The 14,225-nt window shown below is 35.8% G+C and overlaps 1 protein-coding gene and 1 long non-coding RNA gene across 2 annotated transcripts in view; one reads left to right on the top strand and one right to left on the bottom strand.

Moving 5' to 3' along the window:
• The window catches only part of LOC127831640 (uncharacterized), a 228,176-nt gene that overhangs the window by 75,454 nt on the left and 138,497 nt on the right, over positions 1-14,225 (bottom strand). The window lies entirely within an intron of this gene.
• LOC127831635 (putative tRNA (cytidine(32)/guanosine(34)-2'-O)-methyltransferase) overlaps positions 1-14,225 on the top strand; it is a 38,055-nt gene that overhangs the window by 9,611 nt on the left and 14,219 nt on the right. The window contains exons 5-7 of the mRNA XM_052356619.1: positions 2,603-2,681; positions 6,684-6,736; positions 7,485-7,538. Coding sequence (XP_052212579.1) covers positions 2,603-2,681; positions 6,684-6,736; positions 7,485-7,538 — 186 coding nt within the window. The remainder of the gene's footprint in view (positions 1-2,602; positions 2,682-6,683; positions 6,737-7,484; positions 7,539-14,225) is intronic.

Below are 14,225 nucleotides of genomic sequence, written 5' to 3'. Positions count from 1 at the left end.
ATGATTGGCACGTATCCTTTATACACATGATGGTTGGCACTTATCCTTTATACACATGATGATTGGCACTTATCCTTAATACACATGATGATTGACACTTATCCTTTATACACATGATGGTTGGTACTTATCCTTTATACACATGATGGTTGGCACTTATCCTTTATACACATGATGGTTGGCACGTATCCTTTATACACATGATGGTTGGCACTTATCCTTTATACACATGATGGTTGGCACTTATCCTTTATACACATGATGGTTGCCACTTATCCTTTATACACATGATGATTGGCACTTATCCTTTTTACACATGATGGTTGGCACTTATTCTTTATACACATGATGATTGGCACTTATCCTTTATACACATGGTGGTTGGCACTTATCCTTTATACACATGATGATTGGCACTTATCCTTTATACACATGATGATTGGCACGTATCCTTTATACACATGATGGTTGGCACTTATCCTTTATACACATGATGGTTGGCACTTATCCTTTATACACATGATGGTTGCCACTTATCCTTTATACACATGATGATTGGCACTTATCCTTAATACACATGATGATTGGCACTTATCCTTAATACACATGATGATTGGCACTTATTCTTTATACACATGATGATTGGCACTTATCCTTTATACACATGATGGTTGCCACTTATCCTTTATACACATGATTATTGGCACTTATCCTTTTTACACATGATGGTTGGCACTTATCCTTTATACACATGATGGTTGGCACTTATCCTTTATATACATGATGGTTGGCACTTATCCTTTATACACATGATGGTTGGCACTTGTCCTTTATACACATGATGTTTGGCACTTATCCTGTATATACATGATGATTGGCACTTATTCTTTATACACATGATGGTTGGCACTTATCCTTTATACACATGATGGTTGGCACTTATCCTTAATACACATGATGATTGGCACTTATCCTTTATACACATGATGATTGGCACTTATCCTTTATACACATGATGGTTGCCACTTATCCTTTATACACATGATGCTTGGCACTTATCCTTAATACACATGATGATTGGCACTTATCCTTAATACACATGATGATTGGCACTTATCCTTTATACACATGATGGTTGGCACTTATCCTTTATACACATGATGATTGGCACTTATCCTTTATACACATGATGATTGGCACTTATCCTTTATACACATGATGGTTGCCACTTATCCTTTATACACATGATGATTGGCACTTATCCTTTATACACATGATGGTTGCCACTTACCCTTTATACACATGATGGTTGGCACTTATCCTTTATACACATGATGGTTGGCACTTATCCTTTATACACATGATGGTTGGCACTCATCCTTTATACACATGATGGTTGGCACTTATCCTTTATACACATGATGATTGGCACTTATCCTTTATACACATGATGGTTGGCACGTATCCTTTATACACATGATGATTGGCACTTATCCTTTATACACATGATGGTTGGCACTTATCCTTTATACACATGATGGTTGCCACTTATCCTTTATACACATGATGATTGGCACTTATCCTTTATACACATGATGGTTGGCACTTATCCTTTATACACATGATGGTTGGCACTTATCCTTTATACACATGATGGTTGGCACATATTCTTTATACACATGATGGTTGGCACTTATCCTTTATACACATGATGGTTGGCACTTATCCTTTATACACATGATGGTTGGCACTTATCCTTTATACACATGATGGTTGGCTTTTATCCTTTATACACATGCTGATTGACACTTATCCTTTATACACATGGTGATTCGCACTTATCCTTTATACACATGATGATTGGCACTTATCCTTTATACACATGATGGTTGGCACTTATCCTTTATACACATGATGGTTGGCACTTATCCTTTATACACATGATGGTTGGCACTTATCCTTTATACACATGATGGTTTCCACTTATCCTTTATACACGTGATGATTGGCACTTATCCTTTATACACATGATGGTTTCCACTTATCCTTTATACACGTGCTGATTGGCACTTATCCTTTATACACAGCACAGAAGCAAAGTGGAAATAGCTTTATGCAACAAGCATCAAACCAGAAGAGCCTGCAAGTAACTCACAGTCTGTTCACTTGTACACTGTTTGCTGCCCATCAGTATCTTAGTTTTGAAATTAAGCCTTTAACCCTTACAGTGCGGGAACCGAATTTTGAAGGCCTTTGCAAACAGTTTGCATCCAGATGAGACGCCACAAAATGTGGCGTCTCATCAGGATTCAAACTGTTTGCTATTCTGATAGCATTCTTTGAAAAAAAATCGAAGAAAATGCTAATTTTAGAAATTCAGCAGACAAAATTTTAGCAGAAGACAAATTACCCAGCATGCAAAGGGTTAAAACTTGAATCTATTAAGAAAGGTGTTTAATGCAAGTTGATTTTCTAAGGGACTACAAACTGGTAAACATGATTTTCTGACTGGTAAAGGGTTAAGGCATGCAGAATTGTAGTTTGTACTATTTATTGCTGTATAAAACATTTCAAAATTTACTATATGAGAGTCTGTCTTCAGACATCAACTGCCAATGAGATCATTCAACACTTTGAGGGTGAACATGCAGACCTCGTAGTGTGTGATGGAGCTCCAGATGGTATGTTGTCATGGAGACAAATCTAATGTTGTCATGGAGATCTCTAGGAAAATCAGGTTTCATGCATGTGCATAAAAGTGTAGTCCCAGGTTAGTCTGTGCAGTCTGTCTATTTCTGTCTGAAGAGTATTTTTTGTTTAGAGGAGATTTCTTGTAAACAAAAAATACTTTATAGTCTAAAAGTGTCATCCCTGATTAGGCTGTGCAGACTGCCCAGGTAAATGTGGGATGACACTTTAAGCATACCCATTGAGCCTTGTTTTGTCAGAGCAAGTGTCATTGAATGTTGTGGTTTTAGAAATATTCCAACAGGTGAAAGTTATAAAGTTTATTAGCATCAAATACCATTAAATGCATGGACAAATAGCATCAGTTCTTACAAAAGAAAACATTTTGAATTTGTATGTCCCCCACTATAGTAGTGGGGGACATATTGTTTTTGCCCTGTCTGTTGGTCTGTTGGTTGGTTGGTCTGTTAGTTGGTTGATTGGTTTGCGCCATTTTTAGCTCATCTATTTTTTGAAAAAAAAATATGAGCTATTGTCATCACGTTGGCGTCTGCGTCGGCGTTGGCGTCCGGTTAAGTTTTATGTTTAGGTCCCATTTTCTCAGAAAGTATCAATGCTATTGCATTCAAACTTGGTACACTTACTTACTATCATGAGAGGACTGGGCAGGCAAAGTTAGATAACTCTGGCGTGCATTTTGACATAATTATGTGCCCTTTTTATACTTAGAAAATTGAAAATTTGTTTAAGTTTTGTGTTTAGGTCCACTTTATTCCTACAGTATCAAAGCTATTGCTTTCATACTTGCAACATTATTAACTATCATAAGGGGACTGTGCAGGTAAAGTTATGTAACTCTGACTGGCATTTTATGGAATTATGGGCCCTTTATACTTAGAAAATTGAAAATTTTGTTTAGTTTTGTGTTTTGGTCCACTTTACCCCTAAAGTATCATATATATTGCTTTCATACTTGGAACACTCGCAAACTATCATAAGGGTACAGTAAAAGGACAAGTTGCATAACTCTGGTTGTCATTTTTACGGAATTATGGCCCTTTTTTGACTTAGTAACTTTAAATATATGGTTAAATTTTGTGTTTCGATCCACTTTACTTCTTAAGTATCAAGGCTATTGCTTTCAAACTTCAAATACTTTCATGCTATCATGAGGTTACTGTACCTGGCAAGTTGAATTTTACCTTGACCTTTGAATGACCTTGACTCTCAAGGTCAAATTATTAAATTTTGCAATTGCCATAACTTCTTTATTTATGATTAGATTTGATTGATACTTTGACAAAACTACTCTTACCTGACATAACACAATAGACTCCACCCAAACCATCCCCCGTGCCCTCCCCCACCTTCCCCCTCCCCCCCCCCCCGAATCCCCCCCCCCCCCCCCCCCCCCCTAATTTTTTTTTTTTTTTTTTTATCATCTCACAAATGACCACCACACCCTCACACTATACCCCCCCACCCCATCCCCCACCCCATTTTTTTTTTAAATGGTTAAAAAACACAAATATTTTTTTATATTATATTATGTTTGAAATACCGTCCAACCATCGCACCCAAGAATCCGCCCCCCCCCCCCCCCCCCATTTTTTTTTTCGCATTTTTGGAAACTAATGTAATGAATGTCCACACCCCCACACTATACACCCCTCTTCACTCCACCCCTCCCTCCTTTGTGATTGAAAATGATAGTCCCTTCACCTTTAAAAAATGAAAATAGATGAGCGGTCTGCACCCGCAAGGCGGTGCTCTTGTTAACATTTTGCAATAAATTTTGCTTTATTGAATATAGCAACTTGATATTTGGCATGCATGTGTATCTCATGGAGCTGCACATTTTGAGTGGTGAAAGGTCAAGGTCATCCTTCAAGGTCAGAGGTCAAATATATGTGGCCAAAATCGCTCATTTTATGAATACTTTTGTAATATTGAAGATAGCAACTTGATATTTGGCATGCATGTGTATCTCATGGAGCTGCACATTTTGAGTGGTGAAAGGTCAAGGTCATCCTTCAAGGTCAAAGGTCAAATATATGTGGCTCAAATCGCTTATTTTATGAATACTTTATCAATATTGAAGATAGCAACTTGATATTTGGCATGCATGTGTAACTTATAGAGCTGCACATTTTGAGTGGTGAAAGGTCAAGGTCATCCTTTAAGGTCAGAGGTCAAATATATGTGGCCCAAATCGCTTATTTTATGAATACTTTTGCAATATTGAAGATAGCAACTTGATATTTGGCATGCATGTGTATCTCATGGAGCTGCACATTTTGAGTGGTGAAAGGTCAAGGTCAAGGTCATCGTTCTAGGTCATATATATGGATCAAAATTGCTCATGTAATGTAACTTCTGCAATATTGAAGCTAGCAATTTTATATTTGACATGCATGTGTATATCATGTAGATGCACATTTTGAGTGGTGAAGGGTCACGGTCAAGGTCATCCTTCAAGGTCAAACATCATATAGGGGGACATTGTGTTTCACAAACACATCTTGTTGTTAAGAGGAGATTTCCTTAAAACAAAAAGTTATGTTAAAGTGAAGTGTGGCTCCTTATAAGTCTTTGCTGCCTGCACACACTGAAGCAGGCAACACTTCTTTGTGCACATGCATGAAGCCTGCCTGCACACACTGAAGCAGGCAACACTTCTTTGTGCACATGAATGAAGCCTGCCTGCACACACTGAAGCAGGCAACACTTCTTTGTGCACATGCATGAAGCCTGCCTGCACACACTGAAGCAGGCAACACTTCATTGCGCACATGCTTGAAGCTTGCCTGCACACACTGAAGCAGGCAACACTTCATTGCGCACATGCATGAAGCCTGCCTGCACACACTGAAGCAGGCAACACTTCATTGCGCACATGCATGAAGCCTGCCTGCACACACTGAAGCAGGCAACACTTCATTGCGCACATGCATGAAGCCCATTTTTTGCCCAGAACTCTGCTCATTTAATAGATTTCAATGGGTGCTTTTGTTTGGTCAGTTATATGTTTATCAAAATCAGTTTCTACGGGATATTTGTTGCGTTTGTAGACTTGGGCTTTAACAATTAGTGGTAGCCAAATACAATAATAGATCATTCAGCTAGCATATAATGCTTATTCCATTGCCTGGACTCATTTTTTGTTTGTTTTTTGTGTGGACAAAATAGCAGCAATAGAGTGCTATTTAATTAGGTGATTTGTAAGAAAGTGTGCTTTGCCTCTGGTTAGTGGTTGGTTACTGTCTGGTATAGGATATGCAATTCAAGAGAGAAACATGGGCACTATAAAAGGTATACCTTTTTTGACCAAAATCCGCATGTATTTGTTTCAAATTTTTGTACTAACAGGGTAGAAGTTTAGAGTGTTATCATATTTATAAACAAGTTTTATGTTAATCTTATCAAATATGGCCACAACATTTTTCAAATACATTCATGAAATTAATATTTTACATTTTTGGGGGGGATGTAACTAAAAAGCGCTGGACGGAAAAACCAGGCTCAATTCTGAGTTAGGAAGCTCAGTTGGTAGATCATGGATTTTATTCCCACCTGAACTGTGATCATGAAATCTTAATACAGCTATTCCCCCTACCTCTGAGTTAGTTTAAGCCTATTAATTTTAGCTGGATTGCATCGAAAGCCTTAGGCTTATTTGAAATGCTCTTGAGTCTGTATTTGGGAGTAGAGCCAGTACTGTGTGTATGGGGGAGATCTAAAGAACCCTTACCTTTGATTTAAGTAGGGAAGTTGTTGGTTACCGGTACTGGCATAAGTAATTATGTGCACTAGGTACTAGTAAAGCAGATAACCCAGTAAAGGTGTGGGCAGGTAAACATGCTGTGGTGATATGCTGGAATAAATAACCAAAGGAACATTCTGTTGATTTACTAATCGACATCTGAAAAACAAAAATGATTTGTTTATATATGTCATATTAAAATTTCATGGTACAAGTATTTTGTTGATTTCAGTGACAGGTCTGCATGACATAGATGAGTATATTCAGGCACAGTTACTCCTGGCGGTGAGTGCACATAGGTCACATAAGGATTGATATTTTATTATTGCAAAAGAGTGATGTTGTTTTTCCATAATAAGATATCATGGCTTTATTGAAAAGTGTTTAAACTGCTCTTGTCCTTTTAATAATACGTTTCCTAAAATGTTCTTAAGCTTAAACAAAAATTTTCAATAAAAGAATGTATTTCATTATAATTTATTAATTTAAAAACTAAACAATAATGAGCTGTGGACAATTTTCTTATTTGTTTTGCTGGTCAGTTTAAATAAAGTACCAACATCAATTTAAGTTGAATCACATGGCGAACCAGGCTTGTTCTGTCGGGCAGGTGTCTAAACATCTGAGCCGCTTTAGCGAGGTCATAATTAAGGCACAATACATGTAGTGTCCAAATGCAATGTGCAAAAGGAAGCATTTAACTAATGTTATCTTGTTTACTATATTTTAGGCTCTTGAAACACTTAACCAACATAACTCAGTCTACAGTAACAGTACTACTTTTTTAGGCTCAACAAGCAATTATAATGTTTGTAATAATATTACTATGTTTACTACATTTTAGTATCTTTCACACACTTAATTTGATATAACTATGTTCACTACATTTTATGCTCTTACAAACAATTAATATAAATGACTGTGTTTACTACATTATGTGTACTTACTATCACCAAATTGATATTACTATGTTAAATTAATCTTAGGCTTTTACAAAAACTTTATTTATAAAATTATTTTAACTGCTTTTCAGGCTCTGAACATTACAACTCATGTTTTGAAAAAAGGAGGAAACTTCATAGCAAAGGTTTGTAGTGCAGACATCAAACAATATTACTGGTTAAATTTGAATATTATACCTCACATAAATTTGTTTCTTCTTTGCGTATATAATTCACAGGTCCGTTATTTTGAATAGTGCCCTGTAAAGATGCGCGCGCATAGTCAGCGGGCGCTATTTTGAATAGTTCCCTGTAAAAATGCGCGCGCATGTAATAGTGCCCGCTAGAATGATTATTTGAAACGTGAGCAAGTTTTACAATGAAGAGAATTTGGCTTTATATACTTAGGGTAAACGCACGTTTTGTTTGGCAGGTCACAAGTGTGTGTTTTTTAGCTCACCTTTGTGACTGGCTCACTTGCATAAGCAAACGACACCGCAATACCACACCTGGATATGACAGTTGAGTTCGAAAATGGTTTGGATCATTAAAAAAAACATGGCCGCCAGGGGGGTCTTTTTCCTTATATTTATATAGTAAAAAAGCTTGTGAACACTCTAGAAGTCACATTTTTTGCCTAATCATCATGAAATTTTGTCAAAACATTAGCTATGTGGATGTCTAGGACGAGTTTGAAAATGGTCGTGATAAGTGGAAAAACATGGGCACCAGGTGGTGGGGCAATTTTCTTTATATGTATAAAGTGAAAACATGTGAACAGTCTAGAAGACACATTATCTTCATGAAATTTGGACATTTCTTGGAAGAGTTCAAAAATGGTTCAGATCTGTTAAAAAAAATATGGCCTCCAGGGGGCCATTTGTTGTTCATTCTTCATGAAACTTGGTTAGAACATTATTGTGTTTGATTGATATCTTGGGCTACAAAGAACAGGTCATTTCTTTTTTTCTCAGGTGAGCTACTTTGGGCCTTTCAGGCCCTCTTGTTTATTATAAATCGCATCTTAAAAAATCCAATTGCAACATGTTGTCTGTATTAAAAGCATATATTTTTAAATAAAATGTATCTCAATATGTGAAATTCTTTACAATAAAAATGAATTTTGTATAAAGAAGTGTATTTTTCCGTGTCGAACTTTTGCAGGGAGACAACTCGCATACAACAATAATACTGTACATATTATTAATAGTCACGATTCGTTTGGCAAGTCACGAGTGTGTGTTTTTAGCTTACCTGGATGAGTTTGAAAATAATTATGTTTGCTTGAAAAAATGGCTTCAAAGGGTGGGGCATTTTTCCTTATATGGCTATAGTAAAATCTTGTTAACACTCTAGATGCCAAATTTACTGTCCAATCTTCATGAAACTTAATCAGAAGATTCATCCCGATAATATCTTGAATGAGTTCAAAAATGATGCTTTTCCTTATATGGCTATAGTAAAACCTTTTTAACACTCTAGAGGCCACATTTATTTTCCAATCTTCGTGAAACTTGGTCAGAAGATTTGTCCCAATAATATCTTGTTATCTCAGGTGAGCGACTTTGGGCCTTTCAGGCCCTCTTGTTGATTATAAATCACATCTTAAAAAATGCGAACATTAAATGCTATATTTGGGATCAATGTTTTGCAACATGTTGTCTGTGATATAAGCAGTTATCTCTATATAAAATGTATGTGAATATGTTAAATGCTTTACAATAGAACTGAATTTTGTATACAGAAGCGTATTTTTCTGTGTCCAACTTTCGCAGGCAGACAACTCGCGCACAACAATAATATGGTACATATAATAAATAGTGACTGATAAATATTTATGGAATTTATATTGCGTTATTTATTTTTATTAATATTGACATTCATCTGCACAAAAATGTTCGGTATAATATAAGAATTAGAAAAACTCACTTCAGGCTCAATGGCAGAATATTGACCAGCCAGGCAGCCCCAAATAGTATATGGACCTCAGCCTTCAAGGGATGTGTGCGTCAGAAACACAATGCCCCCTATTTCGCCGCTATGAAAACAATTTTTTTGTTACCTTTGACCTTTAAGGATGACCTTGACCTTGAACTTCCACCACTCAAATTGTGCAGCTTCATGAGAACGCCGCTTTAATTAATTAAAAAAAAAACAACTTTGACCTTGAAGGATGACCTTGAACTTCCAACACTCAAAATGTGCAGCTTCATGCATATCAAATATCAAGTTGCTTTCTTCAATATTGAAAAAGTAATGGCCAATGTTAAAGTTTTCGGACAGACAGACGCCATATATTTGACATTTTACCTTGAAGTATGACCTTGACCTTCACCTTTCACCACTCAAAATGTTCAGCTTCATGAGATACACATGCATGCCAAATATCAAGTTGTTATCTTCAATAGTGAAAAAGTTATGGTAAATGTTAAAGTTTTTGGATGGACAGACAGACGCCATATATTAAACATTTGACCTTGAATAATGACCTTGACCTTTCACCACTCAAAATGTGCAGCTCCATGAGATGCACATGCATGCCACATATCAAGTTGCTATTTTAATTATTAAAAAAGGTATGGCCATTAAAGTTTTCGGACGGACTAACAGACAGACTGACATACACACATACACACATACTGACACACTGACACACTGACGGACAGTTCAACTGCTATATTCTACCCTACCCGGGGCATAAAATATCAATTTGCATTGAACACATAGACTTTTTCTGTATTATTCTATATGTTTAATAAAACCACTTAGTTGGGGTAAGTTGAGGAGGGTGGCTAACCCAGTTGAACCATTTAAAATTCATACCATATCAAATATATTTGTATAATAAGAAACTAGAATTGGTGCTTAAAAGGGTTTGCATTGTTTGCTCAGACAGAAAAGATGGGTTTTTAGCTCTACTGGCCGAAGGCCTGAAGAGCTTATGTCATTGCGTGGTTTCCATCGTCCGTAGGTGCATGCGTGCGTTAGACTTTTTCTTGTTTACGGGATAAAGTCCACAGTTTTCATCCGAGTCTTTTCAAACTTGCTCAGTGTCTTTTTATTAATGAGGACTCTAACCCTATTGAAAATGGGTTACATCAGAATAAAAAGTCCAGAATTATTGAATTCAACAAAATTGTGAAATAAGGCTTGTTTACGCAATTAAGTCCACAGTTTTCATCCAATTATTTTCCAACTTGCAGTGTCTTCATCTGAATGATGAGTCAAACCCTATTGAAAATGAGCAATATTTGAGTTATTAGTCCAGAATTATCTCCCCTTGAATTTGAGAAAAAAAATGAAAATTCAGTTTTTTTTATGTGATAAAGTCCATAATTTTCATCCAATTCTTGGCAAACTTGCACAGTGTCTTTGTATCAATGAGGACTCAAACCCTTTTTATGCTCTCCTTCGAAGAAGAGGGGGTATATTGTTTTGCACATGTCGGTCCGTCCATCCACCAGATGGTTTGTCCGTCTGTCCACTAGATGGTTTCCGGATGATAACTCAAGAACGCTTAAGCCTATAATCATGAAACTTCATAAGTACATTGATCATGACTGGCAGATGACCCCTATTGATTTTCAGGTCACTAGGTCAAAGGTCAAGGTCACAGTGACTCGAAACAGTAAAACGGTTTTCGGATGATAAATCAAGAATGCTTAAGCCTAGGATCATGAAACTTCATAGGTACATTGATCATGACTGGCAGATGACTCCTATTGATTTTCAGGTCACTGGGTCAAAGGTCAATGTCACAGTGACTCGAAACAGTAATATGGTTTCCGGATGATAACTCAAGAATGCTTGCGCCTAGAATCATGAAACTTCAAAGGAACATTGATCATGACTGGCAGATGACCCCTATCGATTTTCAGGTCACTAGGTCAAAGGTCAAGGTCACAGTGACTCGAAACAGTAAAATGGTTTCCGGATGATAACTCAAGAATGCTTACGCCTAGAATCATGAAACTTCAAAGGAACATTGATCATGACTGGCAGATGACCCCTAGCGATTTTCAGGTCACTAGGTCAAAGGTCAAGGTCACAGTGACTCGAAACAGTAAAATGGTTTCCGGATGATAACTCAAGAATGCTTACGCCTAGGATCATGAAACTTCAGAGGTGCATTGATCATGACTGGCAGATGACCCTTATTGATTTTCAGGTCACTAGGTCAAAGGTCAAGGTCACAGTGACTCGAAACAGTAAAATGGTTTCCGGATGATAACTCAAGAATGCTTAAGTCTAGGATCATGAAACTTAAAAGGAACATTGATTATGACTGGCAGATGACCCATATTGATTTTCAGATCACTAGGTCAAAAGTCAAGGTCACAGTGACTAGAAACAGTAAAATGGTTTCCATATGATAACTCAAGAATGCTTCCTTCAAGGTCAATGGTCAAATATTGTATTTTTCTTTCCTAAAACTTTAACCCATTTATGCCTAGTGGACTCTTACATCCTGTATGGCATTGTTTACCCTCTGGACTTCGTTTTAAAACCATTGCTTGAGCACACTGCTTAACATAAAACTCTGTGTAGAATAGCCGAAAACGGCCATAATGTGGTCAGCCCGATTTTACTGGGCTGTACCATTTATAATATAAGATACTTTGCAGTGTGGATGTGGTGCTTTGATAAAAATCTAGTAGTTTAAAAATAGCTTTACTTTATTATTCAAAAGGCGTTAAAAACGTAACACACAATAATTGGACAAAGCCGTGCCTAACGCGGTTAAAACGCGAAATTTTTATTGGCTGACAGCATTTTAAAAACATGGCTCTGATTGGTTGGATTTCCTTAGCTTGCAGTAGCAAGTAGGTCAATCCGTTTGGAGATACACAAATTTGCACAAAGAACGACCTTGACATTAAGTTTGCTATTTATAAATGTAAACAATGTAGAATTTCATTAGAACATATATGGAACAAAAAATGATAATTACATCCATTAATACTTAAATTTAATAACATTTAGTATGATTGTTTTATACTTTTGAAGTACTATGAAAATGTTATATTATTATTATTATTTTTACTATTCTATTGATGTTATTTATGTTAAAAAGAAAGAGGAAGGAAGAGAATAGCCCAATTTATATAAGTAGAACATATATGGAACAAGAAATGATAATTACATCCATTAATACTTAAATTTAATAGCATTTAGTATGATTGTTTTATACTTTTGATGTACTATGAAAATGTTATATTATTACATGTATTATTATTATTATTACTATTCTTTTGATGTTTTTTATGTTAAAAAGAAAGAGGAAGGATTAAGAGAATAGCCCAATTTATATAAGTAGTGATGGTGAAAACACATATTATTATATGTGGCATCATCATTACTAGACTCATTGTTCAGTATATGCTGCAATGAGTTTGTTGGAGTCTTTTAACTTTGTGATCTGCATTTGAAGTGTTAATATCAAATAGAATTACTTTAATTTTCATGTTATTTGAAAAGAAAAGAATTACACAAATGTGTGAAATGTTTGAAATAAACAAACTACACAGATGTTTAATATATTAAAGGTAAATAAAAATATTAATATTATTGGGATTTTCCAGATCACAAAGTGGTCCAGCATTGCCACTATATGTTTAGATGCATAATAAAGTCAGTACATAGATGTAAATCTCATGTTTGGGTTATGTGATATACAAGGAAACAGGAGCAATGGGGAGATATGGGAATTATGTTCATTAATTATTTGGAGGAGTAGAGCCTGATTTAATAGCTCTCCTCTATGAAAGGGGATTTGCATGTATAAATGCATTAAGATAGAAATATAACACACAATTGTATTTGGTACGGTAATTTAATTTTAATTGTATTATGTATTGTAATTAATAAATGTTATTTGTGTGGTTCAATGCTGGACACTTGCAGACAGGGAATATAGACGTAATGCTCCAACATAAGACCCTGTCTGTTTGGAACCTCATGAGAATTGGGCTATGAAGAAGAGACGACCCCCCAGAGTGGCGTTAAGACAATATTTAAAATGGATATTAGTAATAACCCTTATAAAATAAGAGTAATGACTAACGTGTCGCCAAACGGTCACCATTATAGGGCCACATAAAAATTATAAGTAAAACAATGAGCTTTACAGTTAAAAAGAGACAGAACAGATAAATTTAGTCATAAAAGTAGATTATTTACATTATGTACAGTACTATATGCGTTTATTTATATAACATACAAGTTGCCACCCTGGAGGGTTAAAAGAAGGAGAGATTTGGAAGTGTAGGCTGGTGTGAGTGGATAATAAACCAGCAGGGGCATTGCCACTAGGTTGGTCTAAGGGAGGTAATTGTGGAGATGGAGTCTATGACGGTTGTTTCCCATGGACCAGAGGGAGTGCACCATAGATGACAAATAGTATGAATACGATTGAAGGAAAATTAAAACAGTGTGAAAATTGGTAAAAAGACCAAATAATACCTTATTGCAGGGAAAAACCCACACAAATCTCTTATCCAACCAATATTATTTAAATAATGGGGATAACAAGAGAGAAAATAGTACAAAAGTACCTTATCTGCTATATAAAATAGCAATTTAACACAAAAATAAGGAAATTTGCTATATAAAATAGCAATTTAACACAAAAATAAGGAAATTTACTATATAAAATAGCAATTTAACAAGAATTAAGGAAATATAACTAAACAAGGTACAAAATTTGCTATGATGGAAAAATAGCAATATTAAGAAAATCTACAATAATACCAAAGAATTGGTATTACCCTGGATAGGGCTAAATAAGGGTTTTGCAAGGTATAAGGCCCTGCACCGTGCACTCCAGTCCGACA

This window comes from Dreissena polymorpha, chromosome 5, assembly GCF_020536995.1.
Source record: "Dreissena polymorpha isolate Duluth1 chromosome 5, UMN_Dpol_1.0, whole genome shotgun sequence".
Lineage (NCBI taxonomy): Eukaryota > Metazoa > Mollusca > Bivalvia > Myida > Dreissenidae > Dreissena > Dreissena polymorpha.
This window is presented reverse-complemented; position numbering and strand designations above follow the sequence as displayed.